Here is a 21749-nt window from a genome sequence, read left to right as displayed (position 1 = left end):
TTTTCACAATTTAGACTTTGTCCTGACTTTCATGAGGAATTCAATTTTGTTGCAGAATTGTTTTCAGTGTAGACTTCAAGGTGACGGGACGTTGTATGTGTGGCGCACTTAAGTGCGATTCACATACAACATCCATGTCACGTTCACGTTCCGTCACGTCACGTAGCGTCAATTATTCTTCCAAGCAGTTCTTATGCAAACATTCACATACACCGGCAACGGGAACTTCGACTTGCCGTTGCTGGTGTATGTGAATGCTTCAATAGGAATTCCATGGAAGAATAATTGACGCAACGTGACGGAACGTGAACGTGACGTGGATGTTGTATGTGAATCGCACTTTAAAGTGCACTTAATCACGGCGAACAACGACTTGGGAATTGGTAGCATTTACCAAAAATAAAGGTATATTTACTCATTATCCCTCTCAGTGTATTTGTGTATCTAAAATTTGCCGGCAAGGCTCGTCGAATATTTTTTTAATTCACATTATGAAAGTAATGTGTCGACACCTGGTGAAGACTATCGTTTTTGTGACGTTATTTACTCTGTTATACCATGGACAGACATACAACTGTACTAGCGCTGTACGTGTACAGCGTTGTACAGGTACCACGATAGCATGACACACATACTTTGGTTATACATTGTACCGCATGTCAGACTGACAATCAGAAGTTTGAATTTATTGCATTGTATTTTCACCAATATTTCAATGAAAAAGGTTTTTATTTAGCGTCTAAACTATCGAACACAACAAATATGTTTCCAATCTAAGTTATTAACTCAAGAGAAAGTCAATGAAATGAATGTATACCAAATGTTTTGATTCGTTTTGTTCATGCTACCCACCACTAACCGTCTATGGCGCTGCGCACAGTACAACTGTAGCCATGTACAGCGGTAAAATAGGTCGGTACAGGTACAGCGATTGTACCGAGTTGCTTGCATGGTTCTAGCGCTGTACATGGTGACAGACATACAATTTTCGAAGTACAACGCAAGTACCGCTGTATGTCTGTCATAAGTATTAGATTAGCAGGTCCAAAGGCTGTTTTAAATTGTTAAAATATGAATGAAAATTATTACTTGATAAAATTTGAGTACTTCGAGTAGTTCGAATGCCCTAAGGCATTTTGAATATTATTTCACCGTGAACTGTAAAAGAATATGTTTAGCAATTCTTGAGTTTTCAATGAAAATTTTGATATGGATGCAAATTCATTCAATCGAATCTCTGTACGGGTTGGAAAACTTCATTGCTTCAGAACGTTAAGTGTTCCTTACTACATGTACTTACTACTTTAATTGTGACTTGAACAAATTTGGACAAAAAAGCATAAATCACTCCCATTTAGCATGATATATGCGAGTGACCACTATGCCCCCACCAGGTGACCATTTTATCCCCAGGCCAAAAAAAGGTTCGATTTTCTAACTTCCAACCACAACCACTCACTTCCCCTATAACTGAAGTAAATGTATCAATGAAGACTATTACTTCTCTTCTTTATTTGAAAAAAAAATTATAAAATTATTAACTGTTCAAGAAAAAAGACTTGTCCACATTAAGAGGAAAATTTAGTATTTATGACAATTTTTTTCGTAAATGTTACCAATTCGCTAGTCATTTTCTACCGTACTAATCATTGGTACATCCTACAAAAAAAAATTGGTAGGCATTATTTTTGTAGGATGTTGGGCATGTTGGCCCACCATTGGAGCCATTTCAATGAAAATGTTGTTTTTTATTTGTAACAATTAATTTTTATTTATAAAGCTGTGTTCAATTATACATTATCCTTTACACAGTACTTTCCTACATTCTACATTCTACATCCAAACATTGCTCGTGCAAATAGACAGATTTGATCGCAGCCTCGACCGAATCAAATTGTTTCAAACCCTGTGAGGGTTTTCAAGGTTTTGCTCCTTTTTCTGCTGCACATTTTCATCTTTAAGGGACCGGAACAACTGATTAGTTGGCAGTTGATGGGACCAGATTGCAGTACATTTCATCCGCATTATTTGCTCTCCCGTTTCCTGATGTATGATTATGGTTAGTTATAAATATGAGTTTGTGATAAAATATATGTGATTACCTGAGATTTCTTCTTGGATATTCCATCAGTCAACAGTGCAATTTAAAAGGGGAAAGGATTGTGTTGAAGTTTATTGTTATAAGATTCGGTGTATTGAGATTTCAATACAACGAATTAAACTTTTGTTTTCCTGCAGCGAAAACAAGTTTTCGATATATTTGGGGTCGAGAATTTGTTCTCGCCGAAGAGAAACAAAAGTAACATATATTTGAATCTAATAAAAACCAAAAAAAACTTACCTCCGAATAGCTTTGCTTCCTCAAGAGGAATAACGACTGTGCAGTACGCATCATATAACAATCAAGGTTACATATGCTATGAAGTAAAATGTACGAATCTTTAGTAGGGATGTGCAGTGGAACCCTGATTATCCGCGAGTGGATGATCCGCGATGTGGATTATTCGCGACAGCGAGTTTCATAGTAAATCTTAAGGGTTTTCTGGAATTCGTCAGTGAGTGATAGGCTCGTGCATTTTTGTTTTGCTCATTACTTTCACATTATCTGGCCACTGGTGTACACGACCTTATAGATGGATAGTTTAATGATTTCTATATTGATAAAACGTAGTTTTGATGCTGAAATATCTTTTTTTTCGTGTTTGGAACTTATTTTTAGTTTTTTATTGTGTTATCTACGATTTTTGTTATTCTCGGTAAGCTAGCCAGATTATTCCGCGAATTCTCGGGGTTCTACTGTATATTGCATAAGACATCCGTTTTACAAAGTTTTGGTAATATGTACAAAAAATGCGTACATTTTACCAATGTTTCAACTACTAAATATTTGGTAGCTGCATTTACTAGTGTTTTCCTCCAGTGCAATGGCCATGTTTTGCTATAAGGCGGCTCGCACACCGCAGCAATAAGCAACTAGCAAACTGCAGTACACAATATGCAACAGGAAACATATTTTGTTGTTCTTCGCATACCAGAGCAATAAAAACCCCTGACATTATGCAAACAATCGCCTTAATGTACGAAACTTGTCAAAATATGAGCGATAAGTTGCTATTCAACCGACACGCCGTGTTGCTAGCGACATGTGTTGCTCTGTAAAGGCGACAGCGATATCGTATTGCGTCGGTGTGCGAGATCAACAAAGATTAAATGGAAAAATCCATTGGTGATAATATTGCTTATTGCATGTTGACAGTTGCTAGTTGCTCATTGCTCCGGTGTGCGAGCCGCCTAAAACCGAATAATTAATGAACATGTTGAAAGCTATCATGTACAAACACCATCGTTCTTTTGGTGTGCTCTATAGGCCAGAGGAAATTAATCGGTCACTGAAAGGATAATTTTACTAAAGTGGTCGCGGAGATCATACGATTCAACGCTTTTTAAATACCCTGGGTAATAACATATTTTCAATGGGTGAAACTCGAAGGGTACACTGGAGAAAAACTTTAGTAAATGCAGCTACCAAATCTTTAGTAGTCGAAACATTTGTAAAATGTACAATTTTTTTGTAAATATTACAAAAACTTTGTTAAACTGATGTCAGATGCAATGTTCACCCCTACCAATGATTCGTACATTTTACTTCATAGCATGTGTAACCTTGATTATTTTCATTTCTGGCAACTGTGTGTATGCAATCGCCATTTCTCTAATGGAAGCGAAGCGGTTCGGAGGTAAACATTTGGTTGTATTATTATTCATTTTATTTAAATATTTTCCTTTTTCAGCTTAATATCGTAGAAATCCATAGCAACGGTTTCACGCAGCCGTAAGTGTTCAGATACATCAGAGGTCAAAAACGGCGGATGTCGCCGTGCACAATTTATTGATGATCCGATTATTGTTTGATTTTTCCCTTTATTCTATTATCCACAGATCGCAACCAACAGCAGCAATGGATCGCCTCTTGATCGATTCGTTGTTCCAGGAAACGATGGATATCAGTTGGGCTAATCGTGCCGTCAGCAGCGAGGAACCCAACAACAACCGTTTTACATTGAGCAATCAACAGCTACCGATTCGGACAACATCGACTCGGATGGAAGTAGCAGTCCCAGCGCAGATTGTCGGTGTTATTCCATATACTGTCTGCAGTAAAAACTCCACTAGCTGATGAACGAGATCCAAATCCATCGTCGACACGGCAGAAAAAAAAGCCTAGCGCCAAACAAAGTCAACTGCCCCTACTATCATGTTCCCCTCGGACAACAACATCAGCATAGGATCGGAAAGCAACAGTCCACTGGAAAAAACTGCGATCTCTTCGAGGGTATTGCCCATGACAGATTCCACCGTGAAGAAGTATTTTTCTGACAACGAACTTTAGGGATGAGGTATTGGAAAATCGAAAATAATCACATCTAATGTGCAGCGGTTCTAAGCTAACATGTGGCTGAGTGGAGAATTTCTTATCAAATTTTACCAATTTTGATCCACAATGATCAATCCGCATGTGACTGAACTGAATGATTTTGACGTGGGACTACGTCTAACCGGAATATATGGGGGATAAAATGAAAACATAAACACTGAACATGCAGGAAAAAATGCAAGATTTCGAATGCTTATAACTCGAACATTTTCTACTGGATCGGAAAGATGTTTGCATCAATTGATAGGAAATATTTCTACGCATCTATTGCAATTAACAAAATGTTATTTTTCATTAGATAAATAATTGAATAACTGTAAAATGTTAAGCGTTATCTAAACACCTTAATTGCCTCGTTTCGATTGGCCCGCTTTGCGGTTTCCCCAACACAGACATCAAAACCAAGCAGCCTTGGGGAAATCGGAATTGCAAATACCCGAAAATAGGGGGTTCCCTAACACAGACTTCAAAACCAAGTAGCGTTGGAGAAATCGACATTGCAAAAAGTGATGCCTGATTTTTGAAATTAATCGTTCATCAGCTAATCGAATACTTTTCAGCAGTTTGCTATTCGATACGATTAATCCCCCCAAATAATCGATTAATCGATTAATCGTCACACTGAGAGAAATAATTAGTTAGACTAATATTTCTCATTTGCTAGAAAGCCATCTGGAATCAAAAAAGTGTTCATTCCGTCTGAAAATCAATTATCATCTTTTGCGCTCCCCCAAACTCACAAAAGAAGCTCAATTCGTATTGACCGCATTGAATTTCGTTTACGAACCTAGGGGAGCACCAAAGACAATGATTGAATTTCAGGATAAAACTGCGTTTTTTTTTTGTGGGTTTGGATCGATTAATCGACGTAAATTATTCGTTCGCTTCGATTATTGGTTGCGCAGTATTCGTTCGATTTATAATCGATTTCTTTAGGAAGTAGTCGATTAATCGATTAATCGAACGATTATCGGGGATCACTAATTGCAAATACACGAAAGTAGGGGGAGCTTTTGTTCCCACCAAAATGTGTTTCCCTAACACAGACTTCAAATCCAAGGATCGTGGGGAAGTTGGCATTGCAAATTCATGCAAGTCGGGGGCATTTTTGTTCCGGCTGAAATGTGTTTCCCTAACACAGACTACAAATCCTTGGAGCGAGGGGGAATTAGCATTGCAAATACATGCAAGTCGGGGCATTTTTGTTCCGACTAAAATATGTTTCCTTAACACAAGCTTCAGAACCAAGGTATCTAGGGAAATTGGGATTGCAAATTCATGCAGATCGGGAGTATTTTTGTTCCGACTGAAATCTGTTTACCTATAAAGACTTCTAAACCAAAGTGTCTGGGGAAACTGGCATTGCAAATACATGCAAACTACGAGTACATTTGTACTCGCTTGCCTTTGTGCAGACTAGAGTGCGTTTCCCTAAAACGGTCTTCTAAACTTAGGTACCTGGTAAAATCGTGCAGACACTAGAGACAAGGCATTTGTTCAATTTTTTTTACTCACAACGCAAATATATTGAATTCAATTGAATTCGGAAATTGTTTCATTTAATCAAAAATTTAATCAATACAAACAAATGATTACTAAGCTAAGGTAGTCCCACGTCAACCTTACGGTTATATCATAGATACAACCCACCCTTTTTTCACTATGCAGCTTCCATTGGGGATTTCCAGTAAAAATAGGTAAATGCTCAATTATTTTTAAAATATTTGGCACTATGTTACGCAATTCGTTCTATTTTATAGAAATACCGCTGTTCCATGTGTTGAAGGCGGTTATCATATTTGGCAGCGTATTCGAATAAGAGACACCCGTGACCAGTGTGAGCCACATCAAAGAAAGCGAAGAGCGTACGTCATGCATTATCGAGGTTTACTGTTTCGATGTCCCGTTTGAGTACGTATGACGCAGTGTCGATTTCCGGAGTCAAATCATCTTCGAAGATGAGAACGAATCGATGCAATTTGCGATCCAGCAAAATTTGGCAAGTGTCCGAAAAATCACACTTTTGAGTACTGTGATACCCAACTCGCTCACTAAAAGCATGCAGGAAAAACTTTTCAGTATTTTATAAAAAATAGGAAAGGATTAAGAATATTAATAGAAATAAAAATATTTTAAATTAAAAATTTTATTGAACCAATGGAGGGCCAACAAATTAGCCATTACTAAAGCCGAAATTGAGCCAACATTGGACTTACAAACCATAGTTTTGTTTGACATTTGTGTCTACAAATTTTTTTTCGTAGGATGTACCAATGATTAGTAGGGTACAAAATGACTAGAGAGGTAATATTTACCAAAAAATTGGTCATATATACTAAATTTTGCTCTCAGCGTACACAATAAAATCTCTGGCATCATCAGTTCGAATGAAATTTGCCACCTAGCATGTATCGCAGCTAACTTCAGTTTGGTATAAATGAAAATACTCGTATAACGAACCCTGATCGGTGCTTGTAGCGCACTCTAGCAAATTCGATCTCTTTGATAGAAATTTGTCAGAATTTTCACATGTGCGTTACCATTCGGTCCGGTGAAAAGTGAAGAATTGTGCTAATAATTGTCATTTTCCTTGTACGATTGCAGTGAAAATCATCCCCCAATCACAATGAATGCTGAAAAATTGAAGAAATTGCAGGCGGAGGTTCGTATTGGTGGCAAGGGAATGCCTCGCCGCAAGAAGAAGATTGTGCACACAAACTCCGCCGTCGACGACAAGAAGTTGCAGCTGTCGCTGAAAAAACTTGGCGTGAATACCATTCCTGGAATTGAGGAAGTTAATATGATTAAAAATGACGGCACGGTTATCCATTTCAACAATCCGAAAACACAGGCTTCGCTCGCCACCAATACATTCGCCATCACTGGACACAGCGAGACTAAGCAAATTACGGACATGTTGCCAAGTATCATCTCCCAGCTGGGACCGGAAGGACTCAACCAACTTAAGAAGTTGGCTAGTGCCGCAGTGGCAGAGGATGATGACGATGTTCCAGAGTTGACTGAAAACTTTGAGGAGGCCTCCAAGAAGGAGGTAGAGAATATAACGCAGAAGGTGCAGGAGATTCCGGTTTCATAAACTGACGCATCGTACTCTTCAGCTGTGCGTATCCGCTCTGTTTGAACATTAGTCGCTCCTTCCCTTACCCCCCATTCAATCGAGAATGTGTTTCCTGGTGTACTGGTTCAGCATTGAAGTTCTGGTGGATAACACATCTCTAGTAAAATCATCAGCACCAAAATAGCATTTTCATGATAAAATATTTTCATTTTGTTTGTGCCTCGTACGATTACAAAACAAAGTCATCAGATGTATTTTCCTTCAGCTAAACGCAGTTCCATTCTCGTCGCCGGAATGAAAAAAATAATTTGCTACACTATGACTTGTAAATAACAGTGAAAGTTGAAGAACACGCAAAAAAAATAAAAATTGATTAAATTAACTGCAAATAGCGAACAACTTCGTTGTGAACAACTTTTAATAAACAAAAATGAATAAAGAGTAGATTTAAGGAATCAAACATAAATTTTGTTTTTCAAATGGGCAAGTTGTCCGAAATTTCCGATCAACATTGATTTTTTTTTCTCGTTCGTCGAAAATTTATTACACAAGATAGCATTCAACCGTGCACAAAGGCAATAGAAAGAAAAAACAAACAAGAAATAGATGGAAATAAATGCTGCCATTACTGTTTCTGAGCGTATTGAATTAATTGTATGGGTTGAAGGTCAGCCATAAGCGCATTGGTTCATTGTTTCCGGTATTGTGGCTTGGGTTCTTCGCATTGATAAAAAATGAATTGCAGCATAGCAGACGTGATTATTTACATTTGGCTGCTTTCGGCTAAGTGACGTCAACTTAAATACGCTACGTAAATAGTGGTTTTCTGCGACGCTTGTTGCGAATCCATCTCCATCTCTTTATGGTGGTTCTCTACGCTAAATTCCAGATCCCTTGCAACCCTAGTAATTTTAGCTAATTCGAAATGTCTTTCGATTTAACTATTAAACTTGTTACCATCTTATTGATGGAATTATATTATTAAAATTGATAGTTTTTGGTAGCACTTTGGGTATGATTGATGGATGACTCAACTAAGTCCAGTATCCGATAGTTTAGGAGCCGTTCCAGGTGAAACTATCAGCTCTCGTTCAAAGATTCAATTAGATTACTAAAATTTCAGATGTAACAAATGAAAACATAACGTATAATAAAGAAGTTGTGGAGAATCTGGCGTTGTAGTAACATCCATACCTCTCACGCTGATGGTTCACGAGTTCAATTTTTACTCCTGACATCCTCCCAAAACGAAAGTGAAGTTACCGAACCAGCCAAAAAGTGTTGAAAGTCACTATAATACAGAGACAAAAAACAAAGAAGTTTTAACCGATAAGCCAGATTGTGTTCCTGGTGCCCTAAGTGATGCGGATAATTGGGCCTTGTTTTTTTTAACCAAAATATATATTTTTATTAAGGCTCATTCGATTTCTCATTCCCCGGAATCGAGCAATGAGAGGGAACCCATGCTAAGGTAATCTTGTATAATTTTTCGACCAAAAGACTCAATAGATGTCTTATTCTTGTTAGGAAATAAGATGAGCGTTTATCAACTTTCATTGAGCGGTTTGCCTCTATCGAGATGAGACTGTCTGAAAAAATAAAATAATGGTCGATGGGCAATGTTTCAATGATCCCTAGTGCGTAGTACATCGCACCCAGTTCAGCGACATACACGGAACATGGATCTTTATGTTTGAAAAAGGCACTGGAGTTTTCATTGAAGATGCCGAAGCCAGTGGACCCGTTTATGAATGAACCGTCAGTAAAGAACATTTTATCAGATTTAACTTTCCCATATTTTTCCGAAAATATCGACGGAATAGCATTGGATTGAAGATGATCTGGGATTCTATGGGTTTTTTCTCGCATGGACAGATCAAAAATGACAGAGGAATTGCAAAAGTATGGGAAGCAAACTTGGTTGGAGATGCCTGGTGAAGGGTGCACGTCGTGGATAAGGTACTCATGGTATAAAGGCATAAAACTTGACTGAAGAGTCAGTTGGAGTAGATTTTCGAAGTTATCAATCACCAATGGATTCATGATCTTGCAACGGATGAGAAATCTGTAGGATGATTCAGTGAACCGAAGAGTAAGTGGGGGTACTCCTGCCAAGACTTCGAGACTCATCATAGGTGTCGAATACAAACACCCCATTGCTATACGCAAGCAACGATATTGTATTCTCTCCAGCTTGAGAATATGAATCCTGGCAGCTGATCGGAAGCAAAAACTGCCATATTCCAACACTGATAATATCGTTGTTTTGTACAACTGAATGAGGTCTCCTGGATGGGCACCCCACCATGGTGTTATTGTGTTATTGTTATTGTTTGGAGAAAATAGATTCTTTGCTGGCATTTCTGTTTCAAATACGCAATGTGTTTCCCCAGGTACACTTAGAATCAAAATATACACCCAGGTATTTGAAAAACATAGAGTGTTGGGTCGTTTTGCCGGATAGGTGAAGCTGGAATTGGGCGGGTTCATGCTTCCTAGAAAATTTTCGGTTTTCTCGGTAGAGAATTCGATATCCAGCTTGAGAGCCCACGTGAACAGATTGTTCAATGTATCTTGCAACGAATTTTGCAGAACGACGGGATTATTACCCGTGATGGAAATAACTCCATCATCTGCAAGTTGTCTCAGCGTGCAGTCTTTAGTTAGACAATCATCCATATCATTGACGTGAAAACTGTACAAGAGGGGGCTTAAGCAATGGAGCCTTGACAAAATAAAAATTCGTACATGACCAGACCACATGCTCGATGTAGTGACAGACATTAACACAAACTAAATTATTACTATCAACCATCCCAACACGAAACAGATGTAAATTAAACTAGAAATGATAAGACATTGTCCTGGATATCATGGGAATGAAGTGCCGACCTGCATTCAATTACTAAATTACAGGAAAGTTAAAGTTCTGTTTATTTAACCTTGCAACTCAATCCTCCAAGGCTGCTTCGTCATTTATTTATATATTTATTTCTCATCTGGCTAGTTGCCTTAATGATATCACATGTACCGATAAGATGAGGAAAAGCCCTTTTGAGTTGTTGGATGTTTTACACAAAAGGGCATAAAAACCTCATATCTTTTCATAATTCCTACTACAAAATATTAACAATAACTAAGCACATAGTACAGAGAAAAAACATAAAAACAAACATTCTCATAAATCATAATAATAAAATTAGAGTCATAAATAATAAAATGTATACAGTGAAGCTGCTGATCGTGGTGGTTCTTCAGTATTCCAATGTTGGGTGTTATCCATTTAATAGGTTTCGATTGAATGCTGCAGAAGAGTTAAAATCGAACATCTGATAGACTTCGTTGAATCTTGTCGCCTTAAATCGAATGGGGTCGTATTGACCATATGCTGAACGACGACCGTCTAGTAACAGGAAGTCCCGCTGTCGAAGGGCTCTAATAGGTGCATATATATTTAGTTGTGTCAATATTTCCGCTGAGTCAATATCGCCCAAAAGTATTTTTGCGACAAACATAACTTGGGCAACATATCTCCTGCGTTCCAACGTGTCAAGCCCGAGGAGCCTACATCGCTCTTCATACGGTGGTAAATTCAACGGGTCTCGCCATGGAAGACTACGGAGCGCATATATAATGATTTTTTTTTGTATTGGTTCGAATCTACTTATCCAGTTTAACTGATACGGGCACCACACAATTGCATTTGATTCCAGAATGGAGCGCACCAGTACACAGTAAAGTTGTGGATCACGGAATTCGTTGGATACTTTAAATGCTTTAAATATAAATCCTAGTTGTCGGTTAGCTTTTGCAATTATGCTGTCATAATGGGGGCGAAAAGTCAACCCTGTGTCAAGGATGATCCCCAAGTCGCGTATTTGATCAACGCGCACTAGAGGCTCGTTAGAAATACTGTAATTGTGGATGATTGGGTTCAATTTTCGATGAAACGATATTGCGTTGCATTTATGGATACTGATCGTCAATAAATTATTTGTGCATCACTCTTCGAATTCATTGATCCATTGTTGTAGAGTGTAGCAATCTTGGATGTGATTTATGGCTGTGTATATTTTGACATCATCCGCGTAGAAAAGGCGACATCCCGGTGGCAGTAGTTTCGATAACTCGTTGATGAAAATAGAAAATAGAAGAGGTCCTAGATTGCTCCCCTGCGGGACACCTGATATGTTGGTGAAAAATTCAGATGACTCAGATCCAATTCGCACACATAGTTTTCGATCCGTGAGATATGATTTAAACCATCTAATGAGGTCATTCGAAACTCCTAGCTTGTCCAGTTTTATAAGCAGTATCTTATGATCGACTCTATCGAGAGCTGCTTTGAGATCAGTGTATATCACGTCAACTTGTGATCCGGCATCTAGATTACGCAAGCAGAATGATGTAAACTGCACTAGATTTGTCGAGGCAGATCGCTTGGGGTAAAAGCCGTGTTGATCAGCTGTTATGTAATTTTTACAACTTACAAACAATACTTCATTGACGATAATCTCAAATACTTTGGAGCATGCACATAACGATGTAATACCTCGATAGTTTTCAATGTTTTGCTTATTTCCTTTTTTATAAACAGGGAACATAACCGACAATTTCCAATTGGAAGGAAATTTACCTTCACGAAGGGACATATTGAAGAGTAGCGTTAAAGGACGAATCAGTGAGCTCAAGCAATGTTTTAAAACGCAGGCCGGAATCCCATCCGGACTAGTTGATGAGAATTTCATTTTAGAGATGGCGCGTTCAACCTGTTGTTGGTTGATAACAACATTTCTCAATTCAAATGCGTTGATAGTGGTGTTTCTACATGCAGCTGCGGCTTGTTCAGCGGAGGCGATAAAACTGTTAAATACACTCTTGAAGTGGGTGGCAAAAAGCCTGCATTTTTCAGAAGAGGAGGAAGCGACATCATGATCTAGGAACATTTCAGCAGGGAGTCCGTTTTCTTTGCGTTTAGAGTTCACGAAATTCCAGAACTGCTAGGATTTCTTCGAAGGTAGTCTTGTGTGCGGAGAGAATATCGTTTGTACAGATACCGATTGTAAAGGCGATAGCTGTTGCTGGCGCAAACGAATGCCTGCTTACGAAAAGGACACCGGGTTTTTCTATACCAACGAAGAGTTCTTGATATGATACGTTTTAGGTGTCGTAGATGAGCATTCCCCCATGGCGGTTTGGGAGTAGGTCTTCGAACAGGAACATGTTCCGCCAACGCTTCGTTTACCGACTGTGAGAAATGACTGACGGCATCGTCCACATTCGCTGATAGTTCAAGAAACGTCCAATCTGTTTGATGAAAAACTTCATTCAACGCTACATAGTTAGCTCTATGGTAGTTTAGTTCGACAGTGTTTGAGTGCAGTTCTTCAAATATAGGAGGAATTAGCACTTCAATCTCTACTCAAAGGGCTGGATGACTAGAGTCATTGAGGGTAAGCGGCTCGATGGCTTCAGATAGTTTGCACTGTCCAATCAATGAGTCCGTAATCAACACTAGATCGAGAAGACGTCCTAATCTATTGTGAATTTTGTTGATTTGTCTCAAATTATTCAAATTAAAACCGTCGAGCAGCACAGTACACGCAGAAAAAATATGCGATTCCAAAACATTCACAGTAAGATAATCGGGACTGGTTGAGTTCCATACTAATCCCGACTGATTATAGTCCCCGAATAGGAGTGCGTGATCATGCACTCTGAGATTGGAGAAAATGGCTCTGATAGAATCGATATGGTCATTCATACTGATCAGGTCATTCTTACGATCTGGTGGTAGATACAATACACCAATGCTTATGTTTGAATCGGACAACTTTAGGGTAACCCACAGATGCTCGAGTGAATGAATAACTTGAGTTCTATCCAGAAAACAGTTTAGTGAGACTGAAACGGCAATTAGCACTCCTCCTCCGCGAATTTTCGTGCTATTGAGATGGTTACGATCATTCCTGTACACATTATAGGAATTACCGAAAAGCTGAGAAGAGAATATCTTCTCGTCGAGCCAAGTTTCGGTAAGCACAATTATGTCGTAATGTGATTCGCAGATTGCGAGAAAAAATTCTCCATTTTTGTACGCAAACCTCACACGTTCTGGTAATAGATTTCAAGCTTACTGGAGTGTGTTGCGCGGAGTGGATTACTATCCTGCTCGGGAATTGATGCTGCTCCTGCTGTTTTAGAGGAACCATTATCGGAGACGGATGTCAACCTCACCTGTTATGGTTTGATACAACTTAGGAGAGGTGCAGTATCCACAGATGCTTCGGCAGGACATATATTTGAAGTAGCATTACCTGAACCAGCCAGTTCTGTTAGCTGGTTTGAGATGTCCAACGATGATAAACTGTTCGATGCTGAGCGAGCCAGTACATCCGGCTGGTTAGAGGAAGAACACGCGTATAGTCCATCGAAGTGATTGATGTTTGATTGCTAAATTGAGAAATCAATTTGTTGTCTCGCTTTTTTTAGATGCTTTAGATAAATGGGACATTCACTGCTCCATGATGAATGAGTGACATCGAGTAGCTCATCCCTGGACGATTGTTGTTTTGAATTCACAAGTTGGCAATTAACGCATTTTTCAAAAATCGCCTCACAATTTTCGATTTTATGATTGCCTGAGCACTTGGGGCAGCACGCAGGCTTTTTACAAGGATCAGCTTTATGTCCGTACTCTGAGCAGTTAAAGCAGCGCATAACATCGGTCGCCTCTCTTATCCTACACCGCTCCCAGCCAAGGATGACTTTCTGTTGCTTTATCAAAACATCGAATCGCTGCGCATTTGTTTCGATTATTGCAGACATCTGATTTAGTTTTCGTTTTTCGTTGCGTGTGATGCAAATTACTCTTAGTTCTAACGATTCGCAACTTGATTTTGTTTCCTCAGAGAAGCAAGCAAGCAAGTTTCTTCGTCCATAACTTTCGAAAAACCGACGATTTTGAATCTCGGCCTTAGTGGTTTCTGAATACTGATTATGTATTTTTCCGATAATTGGCTAGTAGCAGTCGCAGCAAGCTCTGCAGCTAAATCCTGACTTTCACACCTGATGGCTATTTCTCCAGATTCCCTTAGATATAATTCTTTTACGGAAAATGCGATTGGATCAAGCTTATCGCACACGTCGCGTTTCGTCACTTCGGCTGTTTGTTTTACGATAGGTTTAATCAGAACGGTTTGTTCCATTTTCACAATTTTGATAGATTTGCGCTGCGGAGAGGATGGACTGCAATGGTCAAGTGATTGTGGTGACGATTGCGGTAGAGAGGTGCTGATTGAGTTGCTGTTGGATTACTGTACGTTATTTCGACGCTTTCCTGAGCGCTTTCATCGATCGCAGCCTTGGTTTGAATTTCCTCTTTTAGCTATTAACATATGAGGGGCTTAGAATAAAAGGGGTGTAAGTGATTTGATCGATTTCTCTACATCGACTCTCTCTTTTGGTCATAACTTAACTGCAAATACATTCCCAGCTGTATTTGACAATGTGGACGATAGGTCAGAACCTCATCTATCGGATTGTATAGCAAACTTAAATGTGCTCCCGTGGCCGAGTGGTTAGCGTCATAACTAACATGCCGGGTGTTCGGGTTCGATTCCCGTTCTGGTCGGGAGAATTTTTCGTCAAAGAAATTTCCTCCGACTTGCACTGTGATCACGCGTATTCTAGAGCTTGCCATTCAGAATGCATTCAAGGCGTGTTATTTGGCATAGAAATCTCAACTAAGTACTAATAAAAATGACGCAAGTAATACTACGTTGAGACGGCAAAGTTCCTCTAGGAACGTTAGTGCCATTGAAGAAGAAGAAGCAAACTTAAATTGGAACGTTTTTGCAGTTGAGTTATTAACTAAAGAAAAAGTTGATGAAGAGAAATCGATCAAGTCACTTACACCCCTTGCATTCTGAGCCCCTCATATGTATTCATCGAGCTTCTTCGGTCGATCATCAATAAAAAGCGGATCGCAAGGTTCGGAGTTGAACACAACGATGGTTTAGGTTTCTGCTGGAAATTAGTCAGGAATGTTCCGATGAGGTCAGAATCAGTATTGCTATGATCTGCTTGCTATATTTCATTCATCTCGGATACTGGATGTTCTATGGAATGGATTCAATTGGCCAATCTGGGACCTAAGCACAGCCCGGTGTCCAGTATAATGATCCAGAAGAATGCTGTAGTTGACGTTGTCGATTCTATTGACGATGACACTAAACATGACCAGGCATTCACTTTCAGTCTTCATTTTTTTTAATACACTTTGCACGAACGGAAAATCAAGCTTCGAAGTTCCCTTTTTCTGTTATTTGGAAAACCTTCAACCACCTTTTGGTTCGCCTCTTCATCGACGGTCGTGAACATTGTCACAAGGTAAAAAATTGCTTTCAAATGGTACAAACATTAAACAATTATAAAAACACATTCAAAAAATAATTCAATAAAATAGCTTGCTTGGAAGTCGTACCGTTAGAGATGCCAAAATGTTCTTATTCTCCTTCATCGTGTACCAGTGAAGGGTCCTCAGTCTGAACAGGATTCGTTGTTCTCTCATTATTTTTACGTAATCGAACCTGGTAATCGAGCCCTCGACTTTTCTGAGGAATTTCCCTTTGTATGTGGTTGGTGATCCACAACTTCACGTCGTCAAGCGGCACCTTCCGAGTGAAAAACGGTCCGGTATGAACGATTTGGGCAAATCGATCGGCCGCTTCATTGCCTGCGATGCCGCTGTGTCCGGGGAACCCACATGAGTGCAGTATCGAGCAATATGTACTTCTTGATTACTTGTACCCATGGACGTTTGGACCAGACCGCACTGTCTGGTGTTTGCATTCTCCAGTTGTGGTGATGAGCATTGAAGTACCCTGTTACGGCCCAGACAGGCAGACAAATTAAAAACAACACACATTTTCTTTCATTCATAAAAACTTTATTCAACACATAAAAAAAGCTATAAAATACTTAATACTAAACACACTAAACACACTAGATATTGTATTTCGTAAAGAATACTCGATGATTTATTATAATGTATTTATTATCTTGTCTTTACTCTTCAAACGTACATATCAAACTGATGGCGGGCTCTCCTTGTTCTTCTATCGCACTCTACTGCTCTATTCATGCTAGCGCACACACACTACTAAACGATAGTTTCGAGGGGTGCATACATATTGCAACATCCTCCCTTTCCTAATCTAATGTTTATCAGAACTGCAAGCGAAAATCTTTAAACTTTTCTGGTATACGAATTTCTCTTTTTGGACGGTTATTCTGCGACGGTGTAATTGGTTGACGGTTATTCTGCGACGGTGTAATTGGTCGAGTACCCTTATGGTTCGACCCAGGAGACGTAGCTGTGGCTTTTGTTGTTGTTTCTCCTGGTTCAGAATACGGTTGGTTTGAAGATGACAGTAGAGCAGTTGTTCCGGTAAGATGTTCAGTTGGCTCATTTATAATTTCAACTTCAGTTTGATTCAATGAACCAGCATGAGATTCCTGATTTGCAGATTGTACCATCGGTTGGAGAGGATAATGTTGTGTCGTCGAACGGTCAGGATTATATGGCAAATAGCGACATGGCAACGTAACGGTTTCCTTGCGCGGCTTCAGATGAACCAGTGAACGACGATAGTCTGATCCATTAGCGTGTACCAGGTACGAACGATCGTTGAGTTGGCTCGATATAGTTCCTTTCGTCCAAACTTTTGAGGCTTCTGGATTGAGTTGTACGTAGACTGGTGATCCAATTTGAAGCTCTGGTAAGTTGCGTGATTTCTTGTCATAATGCAGTTTGGTTCGCTTACGGTTTGCTTCAATTTTAGCGGGAATATCCTCCTCTACCTTTGGAAGCAGTTTCGTTGCAGCGGTTGGCACACCGCATCGTGTTGTACGCGACAAAAGTCGTGCTGCCGGACTGGATCCAATATTATTTGGTATGTTACGCCAATGGAGTAGCGTATACCAAAAATCAGAACCGCTTTCATCGGCCTTTTTCATTAAATACTTAGCTATTTTCACCGCAGACTCTGCTTTCCCGTTGGCCTGTTGATGGTGTGGAGCAGATGTAACCAACTCAAAATCCCAATCAGAAGCGAACTTGGTCATTTTCTTATTCACAAAGTTGGTTCCATTGTCAGTGACAACTCGTTGAGGTACTCCAAATCTTGCGAAATTCTGCTTGCACTCGATGATGACAGACTCTGGACTCAAATCCTTTAATTGGTTTACTTCAAAGTAGTCCGAATAATGATCCACCGTTATCAGAAACTTTCGCTTTGCACCTTGAAGCTCACAGAAGAAAACATCCATGGAGACCAACTGGAAAGGATGGACAGGTATTTGGTGGCTCTGCATGGGAGGATTCTGTTGAGACGGGGCAAACTTTGCACAGATGACACAGTTTTTAACGACTTCCTGTATATGAGCGGACATTCCCGGCCAAAAGATGTTCGCTCGGGCCAATCTCAACGTAGCCAAGATCCCATTATGGCTGGCATGACAGCTTTCTATTAATTTCTTTCTCAAAACATATGGAATCAAGATACGGTCGTTGCGAAATACCAAGCCATCCTGGGTTGATAGTTCATTTCTGTAACCGAAATAGATTTTTGCACCATCTGGAACGCAGTCAGCACTTCTCGGCCAACCGTGCTGTATGTATTGGATGATAAGTTGAATCGATTCGTCCTTCTCAGTTTCGCGAATGATTTCGTCTAGTCTCGCACTTGATACCTTAAGGAAATTACTCAGTTTTACATTTTGGATTTCATTGAACACCTTGAAAATACTCTGTTTCGTATAGTTATCGTTAGGCTGGATATCTCGTATTGGTGCACGTGAGAGTGCATCAGCGATCACATTTTCTTTCCCAGTTACATATTCAAGGGATAAGTTGTACCGTTGTAGATTAAGTAGCATATGCTGTAGACGCCGAGGTGCCGACAAAAGTGGCTTTTGAAACACGTTTAGGAGAGGTTTGTGATCTGTTCGGATAGTTGTTCTTGGATTCCCGACCACCAACTGATCAAATCTAACACAAGCAAAAAGAATAGCGAGGAGTTCCTTCTCTATCTGTGCATAATTTTTCTCGGTGGCTGTCAGTGTTCTTGATGCGTATCCGATAACTCCGTTGTTCTGGAACACGGCAACTCCCAATCCTATACTACTAGCATCGCACTCGATGGTAAGTGGTTGATTCATATCGTAATAGCGTAATGACTTTATATCAGATACCAATGTCTTCACCTTATTAAATTCTTTCTCTTCAACAGCTGTCCATTTCCATGGGACCGATTCAGAAATCAACTTTCGGAGGTTCAACAAGTTGGCACTGAGGTTTCTTATAAATCGTCCAAGATAAGTAACCATTCCCACAAATCTGTGTACTTCCTTGCGGTTTATTGGCCGCGGGAATTCCCGGATCGATGCTATCTTAGATTCGTCAGCTTGCAATCCTTGATCGGTTAGCACGTGACCATAAAATTTCACTGACCTTTCACACAGTTTCAGCTTCGATCGATTGAGTTTAACGTTATGTTGATCGAGTCGGCACTACAGTTTCTCCAAGCAGTCGTTGTGATTCTGTAGGGCTTCTTCCATGGTATCACCCATACCATACACAAGGATGTCGTCCGCAATACACTCAACACCCTTAAGGTCCTGGATTACTTCCTGCAGTTTAAGTTGGAAAATTTCTGGTGCTGGAGCTACACCAAATGGAAGACGGGTCCATCGATAGCGACCGAATGGCGTCCAAAAAGTGGTTAATTTGCTGCTGGGTTCATCAAGGACCACGTGCCAGAAACCCTTTTTCGCATCAACGGTGGTGAAAACTTTAGCTTTCCCCAGCTCCGGTAGGATCTCGTCGAGAGTGACAAATTGTAAATTTGGTCTCTTTAATGCCTTATTCAGAACGATTGGGTCTAAACATATTCGAACACCTGAACCAGGGTCTCCGCGTTGGACTATTACAATGTTACTTAGCGTAAGAACACACTGGACGGCTTCCCCGCGCGGATTTTGCAATGACAGACCGCCGCGGGGCCTCGATAATGGAATGTGAATGAGATAAAACACACAAGGCGGAGCGGGTACGGCCGGTTCTAAAGTCACTGTTGTAAGGTTCCTCATTCTCTGCGGTGGCTCGATGGAGATGATGCGCCGCAACGGTTTTGTGATAGTATTAGTGTTTATGCGGTGCACATGAAGCAAGGTAATAGTTAATGTACTATCGGTGAGCCAATACGTGAAAATCACTCTGCGGTCATGTAGCTGCGGATTCTCGAATACTACCCAAATTATCGAGAAATGCAATATTTCAGACGTGTGCGATCAACTTCTTTCTCCCTCTCGCTCAGGTAAACATCCCTCTTCCGTTTTCCACCATTCTGTCTTTATATACCTCCCCTCTAATCCGCTTACTGTCCAAACAGTTGTACCTTGTACCATAGACTCGTCTTGCATCCGTCTATAAAAATATGATAATGGCCGCTAGTGAAGCCGTCGAAAGCCGCTGAATGTGTTTTTCATCGAGCTCCTGCTGCGACTTGTCATTGCGAGAATCGCGCGGGAGAGCCGTCTAGTGTGTTTCCACGCTTACCCAGTCAGTGTGAGCTGTTTCTTTGACGATGATACCGCTCTTCTCTAGATTCTCTAGCTCTATTTTTAGCTGACTTCGTTTCGCTATGGGTACACGACGAGGTGGTTGGATTGTTGGCGTGATGTTGGCGTCGATCTCCAACGCTACAACACCCGTAAACTTTCCATAGCCTTCGAACAAATTTTTATGATTGTCAACTATTTGCTGAGCCTTTACCTGGAGAACTTTTAGTCGATTTACGTGTTGTGATGTTGTGCTATGTTGTGATGTGATAACAGGAATGTTTGAACCTTCAAAGGAAACCGAGTTGCAAAACTTGATGAGTCCAAGCTCTCTGGAAGCATTTGCCGATAGCAACGGCCGATGATCAACGTTTACCACTTGCAAAACAAGAACAAATTTTCTGTTAAACCGACGACAGGGCACTTTAACTTGACCCAACACTTCTATGGGATTGCCGCCGAAACTCTGCAAGCGAAATTTGGATGGTTGTAGCTGTGGATCTCGCGCACCAGAAAGCTTCACTAGGCATTCATGACCAATCAGACTAGTATTGGCTCCCGTGTCGACCTCGCAAAGAACTGATTTCCACTTTGTACCGAATTTCAAATTCAGCTCCGCTAAGACACTTCCGCCAGTGTTGGAATTATCAAATATTTTCCCAATCTCGTACTCTTCTTCAGATTCTTCTGATTCAGACTCACTTTCTGGCGACGTCTCGTCCGAAGACTTTTCCCCTTCCTTTACCTGCTTCACACGTCTTGACTTTTGGTTTTTCAACTTGCACGCTTTCTCGAAATGGTTTCTCTTCTTACAGCGATTACAGCGTTTACCGAGTGCTGGGCAGGCTCCCTTGACAAATTCGTGATAATCGCCGCAAAACTTGCAACGTGCTGCTTAGATTGTCCTTTGGACTTGAATACTTTATTAACCTCCGAATTCGTAGGAAAACTTCCTAACTCCAGAGATCGTCTGGCAGCTATTTCTTCTGCGCGACACAGATCAATAGCCTTATCTAATGTAATTTCTGCGATAGTCAGCATCTTCGTTCTAAGTTGTGGCCACTTGTTAGCTGTCACAACCTTGTATGCAATGAGCTCATTCTCTAGTTCTCCTAACTTTGCCACCTTTGCAAGTATTCGAAGTCGTGCTTTAAAGTCATCTATCAACTCATTGGATAGTTGAGAAGCAGTGAAAAAATCGAAACGGTCGATTATAATGTTTCTTTTCACTATAACTTTGGCTTTAATAGCCGCTAATGCCGCTTCCGGATCTGCTAGCTGCTGCTCGTTTAGCTCAAAGTTGAAATATTTTTTCCTGGCCTGCTCGCCGATAACGGATAGTAATACACTCACTTTTCTCGCGTTGTTTACAGCTTGCCACTTATCCATTCCTATGGCACTTTCATAATTTCTCCAATTCCGTTCAAAAAAATCGAAATTTTCGGACATATCACCTTCCAACGATAGGGGTGATGGTTGAGGTACGGGTACACTGAGTGCCGCTGGCTGGACTGGCTGCTCCTGCGAAGACCGCTGTGACACAGTGGTCATCATCTGTGCAAAAATCTTCGATTGCTGTTCCATAAACAGCCGAAATTGTTCCGAATCCAT

General features: G+C 40.3%; 3 protein-coding genes across 3 annotated transcripts; 1 reads left to right on the top strand and 2 right to left on the bottom strand.

Annotated features, from left to right (window-relative positions):
- The first annotated feature begins 6873 nt into the window (after positions 1-6873).
- LOC129767843 (transcription factor BTF3 homolog 4-like) lies at positions 6874-7980 on the top strand. The gene is made up of 2 exons (XM_055769083.1): positions 6874-6966; positions 7040-7980. Exon 2 carries the CDS (start codon positions 7062-7064, stop codon positions 7530-7532), a length of 471 nt encoding a protein of 156 aa, XP_055625058.1. The 5' UTR covers positions 6874-6966; positions 7040-7061; the 3' UTR covers positions 7533-7980.
- Positions 7981-16742: 8762 nt separating this feature from the next.
- On the bottom strand, positions 16743-18737 carry LOC129767071 (uncharacterized protein K02A2.6-like). The gene has a single exon (XM_055767689.1). It carries the CDS (start codon positions 18735-18737, stop codon positions 16743-16745), a length of 1995 nt encoding a protein of 664 aa, XP_055623664.1.
- Positions 18738-19088: 351 nt separating this feature from the next.
- Positions 19089-21749, bottom strand: LOC129767070 (uncharacterized). Its single transcript, XM_055767688.1, has 3 exons — positions 20970-21749; positions 20137-20901; positions 19089-19430 (listed from the first exon to the last, which is right to left on the bottom strand). The coding sequence occupies exons 1-3, from the start codon at positions 21747-21749 to the stop codon at positions 19089-19091; spliced, it is 1887 nt and encodes a 628-aa protein (XP_055623663.1).

This window comes from Toxorhynchites rutilus, chromosome 2, assembly GCF_029784135.1.
Source record: "Toxorhynchites rutilus septentrionalis strain SRP chromosome 2, ASM2978413v1, whole genome shotgun sequence".
NCBI classification, from domain to species: Eukaryota; Metazoa; Arthropoda; class Insecta; order Diptera; family Culicidae; genus Toxorhynchites; species Toxorhynchites rutilus.
This window is presented reverse-complemented; position numbering and strand designations above follow the sequence as displayed.

Bases quoted from the DNA above. Each gene is read 5' to 3' on its own strand.
- LOC129767843 (XM_055769083.1), top strand. From the start codon at position 7,062: ATGAATGCTGAAAAATTGAAGAAATTGCAGGCGGAGGTTCGTATTGGT.
- LOC129767071 (XM_055767689.1), bottom strand. From the start codon at position 18,737: ATGAATCAACCACTTACCATCGAGTGCGATGCTAGTAGTATAGGATTG.
- LOC129767070 (XM_055767688.1), bottom strand. From the start codon at position 21,749: ATGGATTCGGAACAATTTCGGCTGTTTATGGAACAGCAATCGAAGATT. The intron at 20,902-20,969 runs GTAAACGCTGTA...AAAAACCAAAAG, and splicing joins GGGAGCCTGCCCAGCACTCG to TCAAGACGTGTGAAGCAGGT. The intron at 19,431-20,136 runs GTAAGCGTGGAA...AAGGCATTAAAG, and splicing joins AAACAGCTCACACTGACTGG to AGACCAAATTTACAATTTGT.